Source organism: Pseudorca crassidens, chromosome 9 (genome assembly GCF_039906515.1).
Source record: "Pseudorca crassidens isolate mPseCra1 chromosome 9, mPseCra1.hap1, whole genome shotgun sequence".
NCBI classification, from domain to species: Eukaryota; Metazoa; Chordata; class Mammalia; order Artiodactyla; family Delphinidae; genus Pseudorca; species Pseudorca crassidens.
In genome coordinates, this window is record NC_090304.1 from 109125317 (window position 1) to 109146098 (window position 20782).

Below are 20782 nucleotides of genomic sequence, written 5' to 3' on the forward strand. Positions count from 1 at the left end.
GGATTCTGGGAGAGAAGCTCACCCCAAGGGGGCTGTGGGGGAGACCAGGTTCTCTGCCATCAAAGAGCAAGGACCCTCAGCAGGGTCCTCGCTCTCCAGGAACTTGCACGCTCCCCACACTGGGACTCAGGACTTTCCAGATGGGCGGGGGCGACGGAGAGAAGGCCCTTGGCGATGCTGTCCACGGGACACAGGAACACTGAGACACCCTCAGGCCTCCAGCCACCCCAGGGCCTCGCTCAGACGACCGCGCTCACAAGTGCATGCTGGGACACGCTGGGGAGGCGGGTGGCAGGGAGCAGATGGAGAGGGGCCGCCCACTCACCTGCCCGGCCTGCACCCCCTGGGCGCTCGCGGCCGCCCTGTCTGCATCGGCCTGCCTCGCCAGCTCCTGTTCCTGGGCCAGCTGCTCCTGGTACCGTTTCATGTCGTACTCGAGCTCTGAGGCCAGCTGCTTGTCAACCGCGAAGAAATCCTTGATTTCATCTCGGTAATCCTGCATCACCTCCTAAAACAGACCCAAGGCATCCATGAGCATTCTCTTGAATAAGTGAATGAGCTCTCCCACATGACATCATCAATAACAGGAACATGCCGAGACCAGGCGGTTCCCACTACATCGACCAACCAGTGAACCTGACGGTATCTCCCCAGGAAGTGCCGGCTGCACGGTACTGACCACACGAGCAGGGGCCTGAGCCCCTGGACGCTTCCCACATATCTGCCAGGTAACCCGAAATCCCACATTCTTAGCCTAAAGCAGCCCGTCACAGGGCACAGAACTACCCTGACAGCTGGATGGGGGTGGAGGTGTATCTGGGCAGCCTGGCTCGGCTCTGGGTCACCACCAGTTCAAAGGGTCTTGTGGTGCCATGAGGCAGCCCCTCAGGAATCCCAGCCAGAGGCTGGGGAGCGGGCAACACACAGTGTCCTGGCTGGAGCCAGTCACGGGGGGCTGTCCACACTGGCTTTCTCAGGGGATGTAGCTGCGGCTCGGAGCCAGATATCTGTACATCCTGACAGAGGCTATGAGTACATCAGGGCGAGGATGCTCTCAGGTCTTAAGGACGGATGCCAGGACCCAGCCTCTCTGCCTTAAGGAAGAAACCATTTTCCCTAACATGTTGGAGGGAGAAAAGATCTACTGTGGCCCCACATTAGGGGATGAGACCCGCCCAGTCCTCCAGCCGCCCCAGGGCTCCCAGGTGGAGGAGAGGACTGCGGGAGCTGCTCCGATGGGGTCCACACGAAGCCGTGCCACCCTCCTCGGTTAAAGCCGTGTGGCCGTGCTCGGTGTGTGCTCAGAAACGGGGACTTCCTTTCCTCACGTGTTTAAGGAGTCTACCTAGGACCTAAGCTCTTTTTATTCCTCTGAGTTTTAGCAGGGCAAAAAAAACATGAGTGACCTGAAGTCCTCATTTTCTCCACAGTCAGCCTGTCTTTCCCACCTTCACTTCTGTAGGATAAAGAGATATTTGAAAAATCATTGTTAAATCTAATTTTTCAGCGCCCTTTTTGGAAAAAAATGCTTAGCATTTTTTGAGGAAGAAAATAGCCTAGTATAAACAAAAAGGAAAAAAATGCTGCATTTCTTTCTAATTGAAAGATTCTGCAGAGAGGCCTGAGGCCTCATTTATGTCCGCTCTGCATGTACGCGTGCCCCACTGCGTAGACCAGGATCAGGACGCCCCGAAGCCACTGCTCTGGGCAGCATCTCCCGACTGGGAACCCAGAGAGTGAACTAAGACGAGGGCTCTGCTTGTAGCCGCAGCTGAGAAGCTTCAAAACTGAATGTAATTGTCAGCAAGGACACAAGACTCAACTGCCCGCAAAAGGCAGGACCAGCTTCTGAAGAACCTGCGGAGTCAATCTGTCTTCCCCCCAGTCAGAGGCCGGCCTGGGGCACAGCTCCGAGCGCGGATGCACCCACGGTAAGTAAGGACTGCAAGACACCCTGAGTAACCAACAGGGGCGTGGCACCAACCACAAATCCCAAGGCCGACTTTACCCTGAGATACTGCATGAGTTCCCGCAGAGCTGGGATCTTATTCTTCTCTAGTACAGACTTCAGGGAGGTGATAATTGGAATAATATTTTCTATGAAATTCCTCTTCTGAACCTGTGGTAACACAAACGAAGACTGTTTGAGATGCACAAAGTTCTGAAAGACAAAGACTTTCCCTCAGCCTAGTTCTGCCTGCGTGGCCGATCTCATACACGACCTAAGTTTACTTTTTATTTTTGATATGATTCTGGGGATTGGAGAGGAACGCCACCTCAGCCGGGCAGACTGTAAAACCATTACCTCAAAACGCTCAGAGGGCTTTGTAAAGCAGGATGCAGACAAGTACTATTCTTATTTCTAAATAAGAAAAAGAAACTAGAATTACAGTTAACCCTTGAACAACCCCAGTCTGTAAGTTATCGAGATTTTCAACTACGTGGGAAGAGCGGGGTGTCGGTGCCCCAGCCCCTACACTGCTCAAGGGACAACTGAATGAAGAACTTGACACAAGCTCCAAACCTCCCCACAATCCACCACGGACCCCTGGCTCCTCGCCGGGCCCCTCCTTTCAACATCCTCCCTGGGACTGGGGACATCGCGTGCCTGCAGGTGGGAGGGCGATGCGGGGAGGGGCCGGGCCTGGAGACGGTTTGCGTGTCCCCCTCTGTAACTCTGCACACATTTAGAACGTGCTGGGTATTTTACACAGTGCCTTCGCAGTCTTCACCAAGAACAATCACTAACCACAAAGGTCTGCACTAAATCTCTTAGAATTAAAAATAACTCATTACAGTAGCCCACACATGCAAGACTGTCATTCTGAATCTGAAAATTATTCTTTTCCTCATTTAAAGTCACTAGTGTATGTTCCTTACTTGTAATCCACTCATTTCTAAAAAATCTTATCAGAGTTCTTGAAACAGGAGAGCAAAGACTAAAGGAATAAATAATTTCATAAAGATGAGTCTGAGCAGAGGCTAAGTATAGGGACAGCCTTAAAAAATGGCTTAAATGCATTCACTCCACAAATATCATCCAACACCTTCTCTCTACCAGACACAAGGCTAACCTCCAGGGCTACAGAAATGAAGCCAAGAACTTTTGCCTTCAAGTTACTTCTAGGCCAGGCTGTGCGTTACAATGTGTGGCCAGGTGACGAGTGGCAGGTGTTAAGGGACTTTGGAAGAGGGATGCCTAAGAGGGAAGGAGCAGGGCGGGATGTGTATCAGGGAAAACCCTGGGGACGTGTAGGGATTGGGTGGCAGCAGGGGAGGACGGGGTGGGACAGGGCACCTTGGGCAGAAACGGCAGCACACAAAGGCACAGGGCAGGAGAGCACGTCTCCACAGAGGCCAAGAGTCAGCGGACTGGAGGGATGGGAGGAGGCGTGGAGGGAAGGGCGTGCTGTGCACACAGGAGTTCTGTGTGCCTTGAAGAAGAATTGGGATTTTATCCAGAAGGTGACAGGAAGCCACCAACCCACTTATTAAAGATATCATTGATGAGGTGTAACTTACATACCACAACATTTGCCCGTGTTATGTGAACAGATGAACGAGTTTTGGCACAAGTATATGCTGAGTAACCAACACTGCATCTAGATAATCACCCACGATCCATGGCCCCAAAAGTGCCCTGCTCCCCCTCTCTGCCTCAGTCTATTTTAAGCAGGAGAATAAAAAGATCAAATCTGCACTTAAGAAAGATTACCCTGGCAGCAAGGCGGTACACAGCCCAGAACAAAAAGAAACGAGATGGAAATGGTACAGGTTAAATAAATGTGGAGCTAGTGGGAACGTGAGACAGACAGATTTGTGGGATGAATGGACAGGACCTGGGGACACACTGGATGTGACCAAAGTCCACTCCTTTGGGTTCAGAAGGCTTCAGGGCTCAGGTGGCGATGCAGGCTCGGTACCAGAACCTGGGCCTGGTGAGCACCACAGCTGTTGTTCGAATCCCAATCCTCACACGCACCGGCCAAGCAGCGCTCTGTGCCTAGCCTGCCAGACTCAGGCTCCCTTTAGGGTAACTAGCCTGCCAGACTCAGGCTCCCTTTAGGGTAACTTGGCAGATAAAGGTGCCCTTCTCCACAACAGAGCCCCCGGGAACCACGATGAGAGAGACACGTAGGAGGGAGAGATGACCAATTCTGCCTGAGATGCCCGCAGCACAGCCAGGCCACAGGCTCGCAGGTCCAGGCTTGCAGGAGCCGCTGGAGCCACAGGCACAGGTGGAGAACAGCACCCCCCAGGTGAGCATTGAGGCCAATGGGAAGAATGAGGCGGGGCCTTGGCAGACACCCGGAACTCGGGGCGGGGGTCGCACAGGCCCCTTCAGGGAGTAGCACACTCACCTGGGAGATGAGCTTCTTCTGCGCCTCCTGCATGACCACATTGGCCAGGGCCAGGTCCTCCTCCTCCACGAGCTGGTCCTTGTCCGGTTTAGCCCTCATCGCCAGCAGCTTGATCTCCTTTGAGCTGAGCACCTCGAACGCGTCCGAAAGCAGCTCGCTGGCTTCCATGTCCAGGGGCAGGACGCCGTCGGCAAAGCACGCTGGAGGAAGCAGAGATGGGCTTCTGAGAGACGCTGCCGGGGGCGGGGCAAAGGGGGATGCACAGCCGGTGGTCCGTCGGCCTGCACGGCACAGCTGACGGCCAAGGACATAAGGGGCCCTGGCTGCAGGGGAGCTGGGTCCTTCACACATGTCTCATCCCCCACGCCGGCCGGTCCTACCCAGGATGCTCAGGCAGATTTTGGAAGTGATGTTGAACCGCTGCTCATCTGTGAAGTGCTCCAGAAGGAACTTGTAGATTTTCATCCGCTTCTCCTTGTTTGTCTTCCCCTTCAGTGAGAACAGCCGCTTCTCTCTAGGGCAGAACAGGACCCTCTGAGCACTGCGCGTGGGCGAGGCCGAGAGGAATTCACTTCCAACGGCAGCTGGAGCCACCCGCACGCCCAGGAGGTGATGCTGCCCGTCTCCCCACACTCCGCCCCAGCGGCGCTGACCTCTCCGACTGGGGGAACCTGTTGTACTTCTCATGCTTCTCGTAGCTGCTGAAGTGGAAGATGCACTCGATGAAGTGCTGGAAAAACATGGCAGGGTTCCTCTTCAGCAGGAGGTGGGCCAGGCAGAACTTCCCAGTGCTGCGGAGAAGGGGACAGGGGACCGTGTGCTACCGGGAGACAGCCTCTAAGTCACACCAAGACCCTGCAACAGAGGGGACCGTGGAGAGGGTGGGCGACAGCTGCACTCCCGTCACTCGGCTCCTTGGCCCATCCTGCCCTGTGAACCCAGGTCTCACCACCAGCTCTCCCTGCAAAGCTCACAGGCCGCTGTCACTCAGCTACACCTCACATGTGGGACTCCCCCCCACCCCACCGCCAAAACCGCTCCTTCAGGCGGACCCACTGGCCACGACCACCGCGAGTGAACCTCACCCTCCCACCCCAATTGAACTCTGAACCTTCTCGAGCACCGGGATTAAGCACAAGAGGTTAGTTTGGGTCAGCAGGACAAGGATCTGCCACAGGCGGCAGCTGCTCGACCCAGGCTGCAGAGGGACACATAGGGCCCAGCGCCCACGACCCCAAAGCAGGCACACGTGGACAGGCGAGCGAACGCCCAGGCCTGGCCTCCGCTCGGGGGTCAACCCGAGGCAGTGGAGGCTGGCTCTGATCCGGTCACACCGGCCAGACCAATCTGTTCAAGCTCAGTGGAACTTCCACCCGACAGGAGCCCCGCCGCTCCTGGGGGGAGAAGCAGCAACAAGCACAGTCTGAGCACTTTGCTCTTGGCCTTGGGATGCGCAGAACCCCAGGAGAGCCCCTTCCCCCGATGCTCTCCTTCAAGCTAAGGATAAACTCAGTCTGTTCACAGCACACACACCCACTACGAGTCAGAGGAGGCAGGTCAGAGATCTCGACAGTGACGTGACCTGCTGCCAACAGCAACCCTCCAACTGTTCACCCTGACACCCTGCAACCACAGAACAGCGAAAACTCTACCTACCAAAGGGAGTTCCCTGGGGAGGAGGCCTGAGCGCTGTTAAGCGCCCTCAGTCCACTCCACACAAACCTGCTCAGCCTCTGAAAGCAGGCTGGAGGCGGAGGCCACAGGGTCAGAGGAGGGGCTTTCCTGACAGGGTCACTCTGCTAAACCAGCAGTGACCACGAATGGAGAAAACCACTAAACAAGCAAAAACATCCCCAAGAAACAACCTGGCTTCACCCCTGAGGTATCCGATGACAGTTAACCCTTCAAGGGTTTTCGCAGCTGCCAGACTTGGAAGTCATTCCTATGAATATGTACAACCAGACAGAATCCAGCGATGCTTCTGCGAGAAGACGGGCTGCTTTAGGCTTCCATTTGATGTCACATGCTCATCTACTCACTTTAGGTCAAGAACATGTACAGGTGGTGACTGATGGGCAAGCACCCTGGTGAATAACCAGCTTAAACAACTGTACAAATAAATTCCACAGTTTAGGGAATTCCCTGGTGGCACAGTGGTTAAGAATCCACCTGCCAATGCAGGGGACACGGGTTCAAGCCCTGGTGTGGGCTTGAAGCCCTGGGCAGGCTGCTGGTGAGAAACCACATCCTCCACCAGGCTCACACGAGGCTCAGCCTTTCTTCTGGACGCTCCTGCCACGCGCCTGTTTTGACCACCCGGTAAGTACTTCCTGGTTTTCTCCATTCCAAACCCCAACATCGCTGCTATGGTCTGAATCCCAGTTTGTATCCCCCCGAATTCCCATGTTGGAAACCGAGCCCCCGAGGGGGTGGTATTAGGAGAAGGGCCTTTGGGAGGTGACTGGGTCACGAGGGCAGAGCTCTCACCGACGGGGTGAGCATCTTATAAACGAAGCCCGAGTCCCTCCTTCCCTTCTGCCCCGTGAAGACACGGTGCCGTGAGGACAGGGTGAGAGGTCTGCTCTCTGGAAGCGCCTCACCTCACACTCTCCACCTCCAAATGCAGAGGGGCAGTTCCTGCTGTTTATCGGCTGCCCAGTCTGTGGGACTTGTTCTAACAGCCCAAAAGGCCTGGGACAATCTCTCAGAGCCGTTTCAGTATCCACACAGCCTCCTGGTCCCCCAGCTTCATCGACTCAGGGACCGCCCCCCACCAGGACTGTGTGTCACAACATCAGAGCCCCCACTTCTGAGGTCGGACAACCCACCCTCACCTGCCGACCCATGAAGCTTTCTGACTCCCTCATCCCCTCACGTGTCCTGCAGGGAGCCCTCTGGATCCTCAATTCCTCCTTTTTCTCCCAAACCAAGCCATCTCTGCCTTACTTCCTTCTCTATCTCCATGGCCCGTCACTGTAGTCACCATCTTGCCCTAAACCCCTCCGGCCCCTGCCTTCTTGCATGCCCAGAGCATCTGCCCAGCTCCCCTGAAACAGCCCACCAGCCACCTGGCCATCACCCAGACTGCTGTGCTACACGGGCACCACCTAGTGGACAGACGAGGAAACAGGTCATATAATTTTGTAGCCCTCATATTGGGGGTTTACAGGACCAATTAAAAATGTTGTGCAAGAAAACCATAATTCGAAAAGATACATGCACCCCAATGTTCACTGCAGCACTAGTCACAATAGCCAAGACATGGAAGCAACCCACATGTCCATGGACAGAGCAATGGACGAAGATGTGGTACGTATATACAATGGAATATTACTCAGCCATGAAAAAGAATGAAATAACGCTATTTGCAGCAACATGGATGGACCTAGAGATTGTCATACTGACTGAAGTAAGCCAGACAGAGAAAGACAAATATCATGATATCACTTACAGGTGGAACCAAAAAAAATGGTACAAATGAATTTATTTACAAAACCGAAAGAGTCACAGATGTAGAAAACAAACTTATGGTTACCAAGGGGGAAAACGAGGGGAGGGGTAAACTGGGAGATTGGGCTTGACATACACATACTACTATATATAAAATAGATAACTATTAAGGATCTGTATAGCACAGGAACTCTACTCAATACTCTCTAATGACCTACAGGGGAAAAGAATCTAAAAAAGAGTGGATATACGTATATGTATAACTGATTCGCTTTGCTGTACAGCAGAAACTAACACAACATTGTAAATCAACTATACTCCAATAAAAATTAATTTTAAAAAACGTCATGCAATTTTGTTCATGCCAGAATTGCCAGGAAATCTACCACCTGGACCAAAAATAAATTCACAGGGCTCTGCCGCTATAGTCTCTTGGGAAGAGCTGTCTTAGCAGATACATATGGAAAAATTAAGGTGTTTAAAGTAAGCAGATAGGCCTGACCTTTGGCCTAAAAATAGAGGACAGATTTAGTTTTTCAAACCTTTTCAAATCATGCTCCACATTTTTACCATGGTTCAAACAAATCCAGATCGCAGGGATAAAATGGAAAGATTTAAGGGGGAGGGAGAAAATGTTACCAGAAGTACTGGTTTTCTCACTACAGTGGAGATGTCTGCCTGTCCTAGTTTCCTTCTGACTCATGCTCTCATCACCTGTGGAACAGGCCCTGCATGTGGTCTACGGAGCGAACAAGGCTGTAACATACACGTGGAGGAGCTGACGCAAGGGGAAGACACCAACGTGCAGGTTAAACACCCACCCTCCCCTCCCGGGTGTGTCCTCCCAAAGCCCCCCAGCACTGGTGCTCCTGCCTGCTCCTGGGCCGCACGTGGCACACGGGCTGCAGGGCCGGCCTGGGGCAGAGGGGGAAGGTGAGAGGGCACGGCATAGCTGCCCCATCTCTTTCCCAATTATACACAGAAAAAGAAAGCATAGCAGCCTTAGCTTTATCCTCTCTGACTCTAGACGTGCTAATTAGGATGTTAACCTTCTACCAGTTTACTATGTAAAATGTTTCTCCTTGGAAAAACATACCCAAAGGAAACCGAACAGAAATCCTTCCATGGGACTAGAATAAACCACTGGTGACCATATTTAGAACCAGAGGAACCCATTACTATATGCTATTTATAGTTAATGAATCTGTAAAGACCTCTTCCCAACTGTGGTAGCTTCTGCCATGCATTCAACATTCTATTTTCCAACTGCAGACTTGCTTTAAAAAGAATTACTCATGTAATATAATCAAGGTTAGCAAATTCTGTGAGATCATGTCTAAACCCCTTGAAAATAAATCTTTAATTATAGAAGGGGAAGAATTAACAGTGGCAAGGCAGTCCCCCTGCCTTCCAATTCTTGGGAAACACCCATTTCCAAGGAGCCTTGTAAACTATATGATTTCACACTGCAATTCTGTGTTAATCCCTAGAATTTCTTCCTTACAGTTTCTGCACTTAGAAGAAAGTCTGAACTCTTACTGTACTGGCCTAGAAGTCAACAGTTACTGGCTTCTGCTCTGACAGCTGACCACAACAGAGGCTCACACTGCTCTTCACTCCTCCGTTTGGAAGAACAAAGTGTCAGCAAATGTGGTCAGTGCTGGGATTATTCGATGGTCAATCTGGACAAGGGCTTCTTTGTTTTTTGTTTTTAAACTTATGTGAAAACTAAAGCTTTGTTACACAGCTTAGCATTTTAAAAATCGGCTAATTTTCCGGCAACTGCCGAAGGTTCACTAAATCCTAAATAACACAACTCTAAACCAGTTTTAAAGAAAAAGAGATCTTTTCCAGAAACTAGGCCAATCACTCGGCTGGCTGGCGTGAGGAAAAAGACTCACCTGGCGATGTCTGGGTGCGGGTCCACCAGCGTGCTGACGAACCGGAAGAACAGGGAGCCCTTCCACTTCACGAAGTCCTCCTGCTCGAGAGAACAAAGGCTCACGCTTACAGGGGCCTCAGCACACAGCCCTCTGTCCCTGGGGCCATGGGCGCTCACATGGGAGAGTGTGGGCAGGAGAGCCCGACCGTGACTCAGTGCCCCTGCAGGCGGGGAGGCGGCTGCACCCCGCACGAGACAGTGAGGGCATGGACGCATCAGAACAGACACACAACTCACTTAAAGATCAAATAGCATTTTCCCCTCACATCAGGCTACACACGCGCTCTCGAGCTCTGTCCACGCAGACGTGTCTCTGCAGGCTCTGGGAGCATGTCTGCAAGGTCACTCGGGCAAGCGCAAGGGCCCTCGTTGTGCAAACGATGAACGTCCGTCTGGGAACACCGACCGTTCACAGAATCGGAACCAGACCTACTCGTCTATACGTGCTTTTCTCTACGTGCTGTTTACTTGTGAAAACAAACTTCACCCTGCACAACGGGATCTCTGGACAAATACTCAGAAAGAATATTAGGAAGTATCAATCTGTTTAAACGTCTGTCCGGAACGTCAGAAGAGTGGTATGTGAAACTGCACGTGAGCAAATACCTGTGCCTCTACTACGGTGCAGCCCGACGCCTACACTGCTCAGACCCCCGAACAGGAGCAGCCGGCCCGGCGAGCCCTCATGCGCACCTGCAGGAGGTTAGTGAGCAAGAAGAGGGTCTGCTTGCGGATGAAGGGGTCCGAGTCCTTCAGACACACAGAGATGTTGGGGATGTACTTGTCCACCATGACCGTGTACCGGACGCAGAGGTCGCACAGGACGATGACGACGTTGTTGCGGACGGCCACATCCCCGCACACCTCCAGCTCCCGCACCAGGGCCGGGATGCTCTTCTTTGCAAGATCCTCGTGCTGCAAGCACAGCTTCCCTGCCACCGAGAAAGAAAGACACCCTGACTCTATTCTCATTCTCTGCCTCACATTTTCTCCAGCTGTATCCTGCTATGGATTTTACTTAATCAAAGTGAAAACATCACATCAACAATCACAAACAAAAACTCTAAGGCAGACAGACCCATACTAAATATTAAGAAGCACCATATACCCCCGGGTTTCACAAGGCAGACACTCTGAGATGTTCCCTCACTTCCTTTTAAAGTCAACATCTGAATTTTGGAGTTATCAACTTACCTGGAAAATGACGAATAAAATGTAACCGATGATACTTTTTACTTTTGATTATACACATAATTGATAGAAGCTGAAAAGTTTAATAATGAACTTGAAATCTGAGCTAGGTGAATAGATAATCGTGTCATTTATTTCACTTCTTGTTCATAGTTAGAAGAAGGAAGGCTGTTGTTGAGTTTTGTGTTTTTTTTTTCTGGCCCGGGGAACATTTTGCTCTTATTTACACTTCTGAGATTTCTGAAAAATAACCATTATTACCAAAAATTCGTAACTCGCGTTGAGTACACAATCACAAAGAAAATTCAAATTTTGTTTGCGAATACTGACAGAAGTCGGTCTTCTTAAGATAAACAACAGTGTGAGGTCATGGAAAGTATCAAATAAACTGTCTCTTTTTCTGTGTCAGTGTGTTAGTTTCTGCTTTATAACAAAGTGAATCAGCTATACGTATACATATATCCCCACATCCCCTCCCTCTTGCGTTTCCCTCCCACCCTCCCTATCCCAACTCTCTAGGTCACCGCAAAGCACCAAGCTGATCTCCCTGTGCTATGTGGCTGCTTCCCACTAGCTAGCTATTTTACATTTGGTAGTGTATATACGTCCATGCCACTCTCTCACTTCATCCCAGCTTCCCCTTCCCCCTCCCCGTGTCCTCAAGTCCATTCTCTATGCCTGTGTCTTTATCCCTGTCCTGCTCCTAGATTCTTCAGAACCATTTCTTTTTTTTTTTTAGATTCCATATATATGTGTTAGCATACGCTATTTGTTTTTCTCTTTCTGACTTACTTCACTCTGTATGACGGACGCTAGGTCCATCCACCTCACTACAAATAACTCAGTTTCGTTTGTTTATGGCTGAGTAATATTCCATCGTATATACGTGCCACATCTTCTTTATCCATTCATCTGTCGATGGACACTTAAGTTGCTTCCATGTCCTGGCTATTGTAAATAGAGCTGCAATGAACATTGAGGTGCATGTGTCTTTTTTTTTTTTTTTTTGCAGTACACAGGCCTCTCACTGTTGTGCCCTCTCCGGTTGCGGAGCACAGGCTCCGGACACGCAGGCCCAGCGGCCATGGCTCACGGGCCCAGCTGCTCTGCGGCATGTGGGATCTTCCCAGACCGGGGCACGAACCCGTGTCCCCTGCATCGGCAAGCGGACTCTCAACCACTGCACCACCAGGGAAGCCCGCATGTGTCTTTTTGAATTATGGTTTTCTCAGGGTATATGCCCAGGAGTGGGATTGCTGTGTTGTATGGTAGTTCTATTTTTAGATTTTTAAGGAACCTCCATACTGTTCTCCATAGTGGCTGTATCAATTTACATTCCCACCAACAGTGCAAGAGGGTTCCCTTTTCTCCACACCCTCTTCAGCATTTATTGTTTGTAGATTTTTTGATGACGGCCATTCTGACCGGTGTGAGGTGATACCTCATGGTAGTTTTGATTTGCATTTCTCTCATGATTAGTGGTGTTGAGCATCCTTTCATGTGTTTGTTGGCAATCTGTATATCTTCTTTGGAGAAATGTCTACTAAGGTCTTCTGCCCATTTTTGGATTTTGTTTGTTTGATATTGAGCTGCATGAGCTGCTTGTAAAGTTTGGAGATTAATCCTTTGTCAGTTGCTTCATTTGCAAATATTTTCTCCCATTCTGAGGGTTGTCTTTTCAGCTTGTTTATGGTTTCCTTTGCTGTGCAAAAGCTTTGAAGTTTCATTAGGTCCCATTTGTTTATTTTTGTTTTTATTTCCATTTCTCTAGAAGGTGGGTCAAAAAGAATCTTACTGTGATTTATGTCATAGAGTGTTCTGCCTATGCTTTCCTCTAAGATAAACCATCTCTTTATGATGTGAACTGCAAACTTATTTCTTCATTCCCAGAACTCAGTGCAGTGCCTGGCATACAGCTCTTGAAGAACAGACTTCATGGTGCTACATTATGAGTATAAAAAAATCACAGGTTTGATGGTAATAAATTAAACAGGGAGTGTCCTGCAGAGCTGGGCACTCCTACAGTTACCTCCCGAGCTTACAAGCTTATAAATCACAAAGCACACGTGGAGAGGCTGCCCCGTGTCTCCTTACTCACCCAAGGTGATGACGGCATGTGCTCTGATCACAGAGGGCATGACAGAGCCCTGGAACTGGGAGATGGGCTGGGAGGATGCGGCCTCACTGCTGCCTGGGTCCGACATGGTCACTACAGGAGGGAAGAGAAGGCAGGAGAGGTCTTGCTGCACTGCTACAAGGCAAACCCAGCCCCGAAGCAGCAGGCGCGGAAGGCACGCCAAGGGCCTTACAATGCTCTGTGCTGGCAGAAGCAGCCAGGATGGACTGCATCAGCAGGAAGGCTCTCTTGTCCACTCTGGCTGGACAAAGCTGGGCTACGTCTCCTAAGGTAAAAATGTACTTCACCTGTAAAGAGAATTGGTTTTGCAGTAAGAATAAGTCAAAAGAAAAATGAACTCTAGCTAGGTTAAGGCCATGTCAGTGGAGTACTTTTTCTGTCCCCCAAATTAAATGGCTGTTTTTTTTCCCTGCAACAACACACAGCCATTGTAAAAATCCAGTCACTGCTTCAACTAGGGTGACTGTATAGGTTTATCATCTGTATCTAGATACTCCTGCAAGTCAAAGGGGTGCTATGACAACAGTGTGTACCTCGGTGCTTCTGGGTAAGTGGGGACACGAAACAGCTGACTTACAATCCTGCCACCCACAGACACCATCCTTGTTTTTCTGTATGACTTTCTTTTCAAAGTATTTTTATAGTCACAGGGCTTCCTGTTTGCTTTTCTCACACTTGCCAGTCACAGTAGGTTGAAGTTCGTGATTCTAAATTTCAGTATCAGGCATCCTTTCATGTCAATATATACGATCAATATGTTTAATGACTACATAAATATGTTAAAAACTCTGAATGTCATCAAGGTTGACCGCACTATTACTATACATTTATGTTGACATAATCCCTTCCTGTTTGCATCAGCTCTGATGGACACCTTTGCGTCCTGGGACAGTGTTCTGCCTCCTCAGAGGGGAAGTGCGGGGTGAGAGGGCATATAGCCTGTTGCACGCTTTAAACTCACTTCCAAACTGTCCTCCTGCTTAGCTTACTAGTAAGACTCCTACCAAAACTTATGAGAATTTGCTTCCTCAAGCCACCACTACTGTGTCTTTATTAAGGACCTTCAGCTGAACAGTTAAGTAATACTTATTTTTTTAATCGTAAAAATACAAGGGTGATGCTAAATAAACAGTAAAATGTTGAATAAAGGCTTTTTAAGAGTAAAAAAGCTAATAATAAGGATGTGTGTGTTTAAAAAGAACTGAACACACTGTATCTCAGTGGATTAGCGGCACATTTGAATTATAGTTAAAGAAGAGTGAAATAAACAATATATATAGGGCAAACTTCTCCATATATTTTGACCAAAGGGTAAATTTTGGTGACATATTTAACAGGGAAAAAAAAAATCTTAGCGGGGAAAACTCACTGGTCATAATAAGCGTTTTTCTCAGACTGCGTAGGGAATCCCAGACAAATTAGCGGAGCAAGACCCTCCAGAGAAACCCTGGGTCGGGACCACTCTAAACATTGCGATCTCTGACCCAAAACATCTGGGATCTTGGTGATCAGGATATTTTTATTACTGAACTGGGTCCGTATTAATGCCTTGGCACAAAGGGTCTTCTCCTCCAACAAATCTAAACACGGCCATCAATCCCCAGGTCCAAGTGCGAGGGGCCAAAGCAGGAATTGAACACAGAAGGGAAGTGCTCTACTAATTTTCAAACAGACAAGGAAAATGACCAGTTTTGGCGAAATGATGGACTAGTCTGAAGGGCATCAAAAAGCAGCTCATTTTTGTCCTTATGGGACGGTGTCAGATGCTGGAATCAGAATCACCACGTTTTTTTGACAGTCAGCTACTTGAACCAGAAAGCGGGCCCCGCGTTCACTGGCTCAAAGGCACCTCTTCACGGCACCATTTCTAAAGCAGGGTGCATGCCACACGCTCTCACTGCTCCCAGGGCAGCAGCTTCTCCAGCTCTCAAATATTCCATTTGTTTTAGACATGACCTGGGAGCTGCTCTATAGTCTGATATTCAAACAGCTTGCCAGACACATTAGACAATTAAAAAAAAAAAAATCAAACCAACAAGCCAAAAGAACAAAGAGGATGCTCACTTTACTCTTTTCTCACCTTATTACTTCTGAGCTCACAACACACACAGTTTTCCCTGTTGGATCAGGAATCTCACACGACCCAACTGGGAGAAGGATTTACCATCATTTTCCCCCAGATGATAAGTATGGGAGAGAAAAATGAATAGGTCACCGATAAAACATTCTAAAAAAACAAGTAAGCCCCAGGCTAGGAAAATCCTTTTCTTGCTAAGAGTATTGAAAACGCACCTCACAAAGCCGTCTACAGGCCCAGCCGACACAAGCAGGAGAGGAGGACGCCAAGAGCAGCAGCTACTCACCGCCAGGTCTTCGTTCATCCTCCCGGTCCCGTCCTCCTTCAGAACTATGTCAGAGAGGCAGCGCACACAGGCAGAGAGCACGTCCCCGCACGCCTGCACCAGTAGTCCCTGCGGCAAGTCAAAGGCCATCTCTGAAGGGCACCGTGCGTCCATCAGACTGCCCGCGACACACAACTTGCTCACAAGAAACTCTATGGCCTTCAAATGCATAAACCGCAAGCCATGGAAACCCCAGCCATCATGCTTTTGCATCTTTGCTCTTTTAGCAATCTCGCAATGCAAACTGGCTAAGTAGAATTCACGAAGAACACTTATGTATGTTCTTTGTAATATACTATATTTACTACAAACATATATATTTATGTATTATCTTTCTTTCTATTGTTACATTTGCCCTATAAGAGGGAAAGACATCTATTTAGGAAGATCTACTGCCCTAATTTATAAGAGATCTGTAATAGGAGTGCTCCCCCAATAGAGAAAAACATTGCAATTCTTCTGGCATATGTAGATGATGAATTAACTACTGTAATAAAGAGTATATTTTAAAAACACATAGAATAAAAAAGAACAGTTTTTACCCTCCTGAAATGTATTTATTAGAGAGAAGTTTTCAGAGTCTCTTATTAGTTAAAGTGACCTCAAGGGGGTCCCACCTCCGGCCCACACATCTCACCACGCTTATGGGCCAAGTGAGGAGCTCGGTCACACCCTATAACCCGAAGCCACTTTTCCCAGGAGGCCGTCCCTACACACCCAGGCTGAGCTGAGTGGCTCCGCCCCAGGACCGCCATGTTACCAGACACTCGGTTCTGTTTCAGGAATTATTCTAAGACGTTGGGATTACAGGTTAATGTGTAGGTCTCCCACACTATGCGGCAGGTGCCTTAGGAAGGGGCAGTGTGAACCACACCCCAGGGAGTGCCCAGCAGCAATACCACAAGACGGTACTCTAAGTTTGCCAAATTGCTGGCAAACCACCATCACGATCCAGACATTTGTAGTCTGACTCAGCCTAAAATGTGTCAAAGCTATTGTCTTTGTTAACGTTTTACAAAATGACTGCACTTAAGATGTTAAGAGACTGCACAACCTGGAGCTTCTGAAATGCACGTGCTCTGTCCCAGCCTGGCTGAGCCCTTTAGGCCCAGCACCCGGCTGCTAGTGAGAGGAAGACCTCAGAGTCTGAGCGAGCCGCCAGCCAGCCCGCCCTGGGCTCTCTCCATGCAGGGGCTCCTGTCACGCTTCCAGTGTGACTCCCACTAACCAGAGAGACGTGTCCAGAGGCAAGTCTGTCCAGTCTAGGCAGACCTCAGTACAGTTTTTCTTCAGTTGGGCAAAATCTGTCTCCTTGCAATTTCCACCCACTGGTCGAAATCAGTGCTCTGTGACGCCAAATAAATCCAGTTCTCTGTCCTTTGGGTCCTTCATTCATGTGTATTAAGCCAGGCAGCCGGCCTCCCCACACTTCCTTCTCCAGCTAAACACGCCAGGCCCTCAGCGCTCCCAGCCAGCCTGCTCTGTCACCCTGCTGACTGCTCTCCTTGGATACATCCATCTGGTCTCATCCACGTTCTCTGAATGGCTGTCACTGAGACAGAATGGCAGTACGTGGCCTTAGAATCGAGTGTACAGACAGCAGGACGAGCACCTGTTGCAGACACGATCTCTACTCCCACAGTCCACACCTGCACCCACTTCTTCAACGACAGCCTCAGAATGCTATGAGCTCACACCAAGCTTGCAGAGAGCAACGATGCCCAAAGACCAAGCCTCTCACACGTGCTGCTGTTGAGCTACATCTTGATGGTCTATTCTTTGGGTAACTTGTTTTTCTCCGTAAAATACAGGACATTCATTTACAGATAAAAGAAGCACAAGTACGTTTCTGGTCACTTGGATGTAAAGTATCCTGAGATTCTGGGAAGTCTCAGGGCCTTAGTCCACTGCCCACCACCAAGGGAGGTGGTCTTGGCAAAGCTAACACCCTGCTCTTCTCCTAACGCAGCAGTGAGTTCTTCTCCCTTCTGGGTCTCAGTTTCTATGTTTGATGACAACTCAGCCTTCCCCACAGACTAACAATGACACAACTTACTGTTCTAATGACTGTGGCCGGTGGTGGGCAGACATTTAGTCTTTACGGCCCTGGCTCCCCGCAATGCAGACCCTCTCCAGCCAGTGCTGGGGAGCCACACAGCCCCAGGAAGCGGGGCCCGTGGTGCAGGCCTGGCTCCGCACTAACAAGCGACATGCCGCAGACACTTGGGGGACAGCGCCCTCACATTCTGCCACAGAACCTTCATTCTTTCCTACAGCGTTTGTTCCTCATCTTCTTTTGTTTTGTTTTTACCTGTTTTCTGCTATTCAAATATGCTCCCTACTTAGGTAATGTTCCTTATTTAAAAGTTTTTCACACACTTTCTTCGATCAGAGATAAATAGAAAATCAAATAAAGCAAGTATCCTCTTCACCAAAAAGTGCCAAAAGGTTTATGCCAGGAAAACACCAGACACAGAAAGAGCTGGGCATTTTTAATTAACTAAATTTCAACCTGCTTTAAGTCCTAAGCAAAAAAGTTACAGTATATTGTCTTACTACAATGGTTAACTTATCAGGAAAGGACTTTTTAAAAAGAACTTATACAAGAAAATGAAGCTTAGGAAGGTGGCAAGTAGCTCAGACGAAGCAATAATGTTTTTATTCTGGGACATTTAAATATATTTCAGCAATTACTTAATTTTTGACTTCTAAAATCATTATTAATAACCCCCAGTCCGAAAATTTTTCATTATGATTAGCACTGTCTAGGAGTATATTTCATGATAAAAACTGAATACATGGTAGTAAGATAATTTATCATTAGAGATACTTAAATGGATAGCTTTGGGGGAGTCAAAGTAACCCTCTGTGTCACACAGAACGCTGGTTTGGAGTTGTGATGATGAATCCACAGAGAATGTCAGCAGGAGGCTCTGGGAACTCTGGGGACAAGAGATACTAGGGTGACAGGATGATGACTAATCAGAAATCTTCTGGTCTGGAGGGAAGCCGTGGCTAGGAGGAAACCGCTTACGCATCCTTGGAGTGAGGGAGGAGGGTCTAACAGGCTATTGTGAGCACCGAGGTTACGATGATTAAGACAACCTTGTAGATTCGATCCTGGAAACAGGTGTCCCGCCAGGTGTGCTTCCTAGAAGACACTGGTACTCAGAACCAAGGAGGTGACCTCCTAAAGGAGCTGTGTGTCTTCAGCAGCCAAGATCTTCTTGGGGACTGTCAACTGCTTGTCACGTAGGTGCTTCCTTGGAGAACTAACTGCTGGGGACCACCCACCCTTCCATGTTCTCCGCGGAGAACACGCCCCCAGCTTCAAGGCAGAGCTTTATGTCTACGTACAGACAAATGACAGACACACCCAGGAGAGTCTGTAGCGTACCTGCTCCTCCGCTGGCGTCTCTGCAGATGCTCTACAGAGTCTTTGCAAAGTATCAACAGCTGGGCTGATCAACTTTGGTGACCACCAGAATCCATTCAGCTTACTTTTGATAACATCTAAAAAAGAGAGTTAATTCCCTTGAAGTTTAACTCTTAAAAATATATATAAAGTGAGAGGCAAAGCCTTTTCACGATTCTCCGGTAGACACTCACCTGTCACCTTGTTCCGGGTGCTCTGAGGAAGATGCTTTGCAATATGCCCGATAACACAGAGGATGTGCCCTAAGGTGTCTGCATTGGGGTCCTGCTGCCTGTGGAAAGGGCAGAAGAAATATCAGTATAGAACCAAAGTAAAAATTGCTGCCAACAAAATACTTTTCTTCTGGATTACCAGTACTGGAGGAAGTAGGGTAACATGGTTTAGGAGTCGAGTTGGGGAGCATTAAGGCACTTAATGTACTTGGACAATCAAAGCCTAAAAGTGATTCTTTTTTTCATGTTTGTTTTTACGCCAGAATTTAAAGAAAAGATCTGTGTATATTAACAGCTATGAAAGAGCCCACTTCCTTAAGACATGAGCTTTGTTTCCAAGACTCTCTCGTGTCTGGTGGCAGCTAAATCACAAGCATGCGAACCTGCTTATTTTCTCCCAGGACTTTATGATTTGGGTGTAGTCCAGCGTGGGTGACGAGCCAGCAACCTTGGAGAGCAGCATCCAGGCCGGGGCAGAGTGCTCCTTGCCAGTGTGGGAGAGCACATTGTTTACAAAAGTGGAGGAGAACTTATCTTTCTTGGACCAGACATGAAAAGCCTTATCTAAATAGCGGCTGGAAAAAAAGATGAGAAAGCAGAATTGTAACTGTAAATACACAAAACTGTTCAGACCTGCCCCTCGGTGAAGGGTATCAACTTCTGCTCTAGGATTCTGGCACATAAAACATGTAAACAGAGGTTCCTGGCTAGTGGCTCATCTGATAGCAAACTAGGTATCTTTCTAATTATTATTACACTGAATAAGGTATATTTACCCCTCCCCTGCCCATAAAGTATTTATTTTTAAAGAAAATAATAAAATTTCATAATTCACTTGAGACCCTCTAAAATTTCTATGCAAACATATGGGGTAAGTTACCAATAACAGGTACATCCAGAGTCTACAGGGTTTTAGTGACAAAAAAATGTAGACATTGTCCTTTTTTCAATGGAAGGATTGGAGAGAAATGACATCCTAGCATTTAAATATGGTGATATTAAATGAGCTCGACTTTGCTATGACCTGCCAATACCACTCAGAAATACATATATCAAACTTTTCTAAAATAAAAAATGCTTCTGATGTATTAAAGTGTTTGTGTGATGTCATTGCTATTTTTAAACCATTTCTTATTTTACTTTTTCCTATAGCACTGAATGACATCATATGACTCATGAGACAAATGCAGTATTATATATTTAAGTGGAGAGACAAATACATTCCTTCCCCCAATTAATTTCTTCTACTGCTAGGCACACACACACACTCAGATTAGCAAGGCTTTCTCATTAAATGAAAAAAAGAATTCTCAAAGCACACAGAAGGCAACTATAAGAAAATAAACACATCTACACACAATAAGCATATGCATATAAATGAATGGTTTTATTAATAAATTAGCTTTTGGTTAAAAATCCATCTAGAGTTTTACTGCAAATGACTAACATAATTTATATGTGACTGCTATCCAAAAGCAAGATACATGAAATCAACAAATATTTAAAAGTTTATGTACAAGCATCACAGAGTATTAACTGAAGTTTACTGCAGGAAGCCCACAGAATGACAAAACATCCTCTGAACTTCCAGGTCTGAGACCTCAAATCTGGCTCCTCTCTGACCACGCACACCCTCCACATGGGCTGGGCC

At 48.2% G+C, this 20782-nt stretch overlaps 1 protein-coding gene across 4 annotated transcripts in view; it reads right to left on the reverse strand.

Annotated features, from left to right (window-relative positions):
• NCAPD3 (non-SMC condensin II complex subunit D3) overlaps positions 1 to 20782 on the reverse strand; it is a 57540-nt gene that overhangs the window by 5145 nt on the left and 31613 nt on the right. For all 4 annotated transcript variants that reach the window (XM_067751624.1, XM_067751623.1, XM_067751625.1 and 1 more), the window contains 13 exons: positions 19515 to 19706; positions 19093 to 19190; positions 18881 to 18996; positions 15445 to 15552; positions 13254 to 13368; positions 13043 to 13153; positions 10447 to 10685; positions 9713 to 9792; positions 5015 to 5152; positions 4742 to 4875; positions 4362 to 4561; positions 2009 to 2119; positions 326 to 508 (listed from right to left, as the gene is read on the reverse strand). In XM_067751624.1, coding sequence (XP_067607725.1) covers positions 326 to 508; positions 2009 to 2119; positions 4362 to 4561; positions 4742 to 4875; positions 5015 to 5152; positions 9713 to 9792; positions 10447 to 10685; positions 13043 to 13153; positions 13254 to 13368; positions 15445 to 15552; positions 18881 to 18996; positions 19093 to 19190; positions 19515 to 19706 — 1825 coding nt within the window. The remainder of the gene's footprint in view (positions 1 to 325; positions 509 to 2008; positions 2120 to 4361; positions 4562 to 4741; positions 4876 to 5014; positions 5153 to 9712; positions 9793 to 10446; positions 10686 to 13042; positions 13154 to 13253; positions 13369 to 15444; positions 15553 to 18880; positions 18997 to 19092; positions 19191 to 19514; positions 19707 to 20782) is intronic.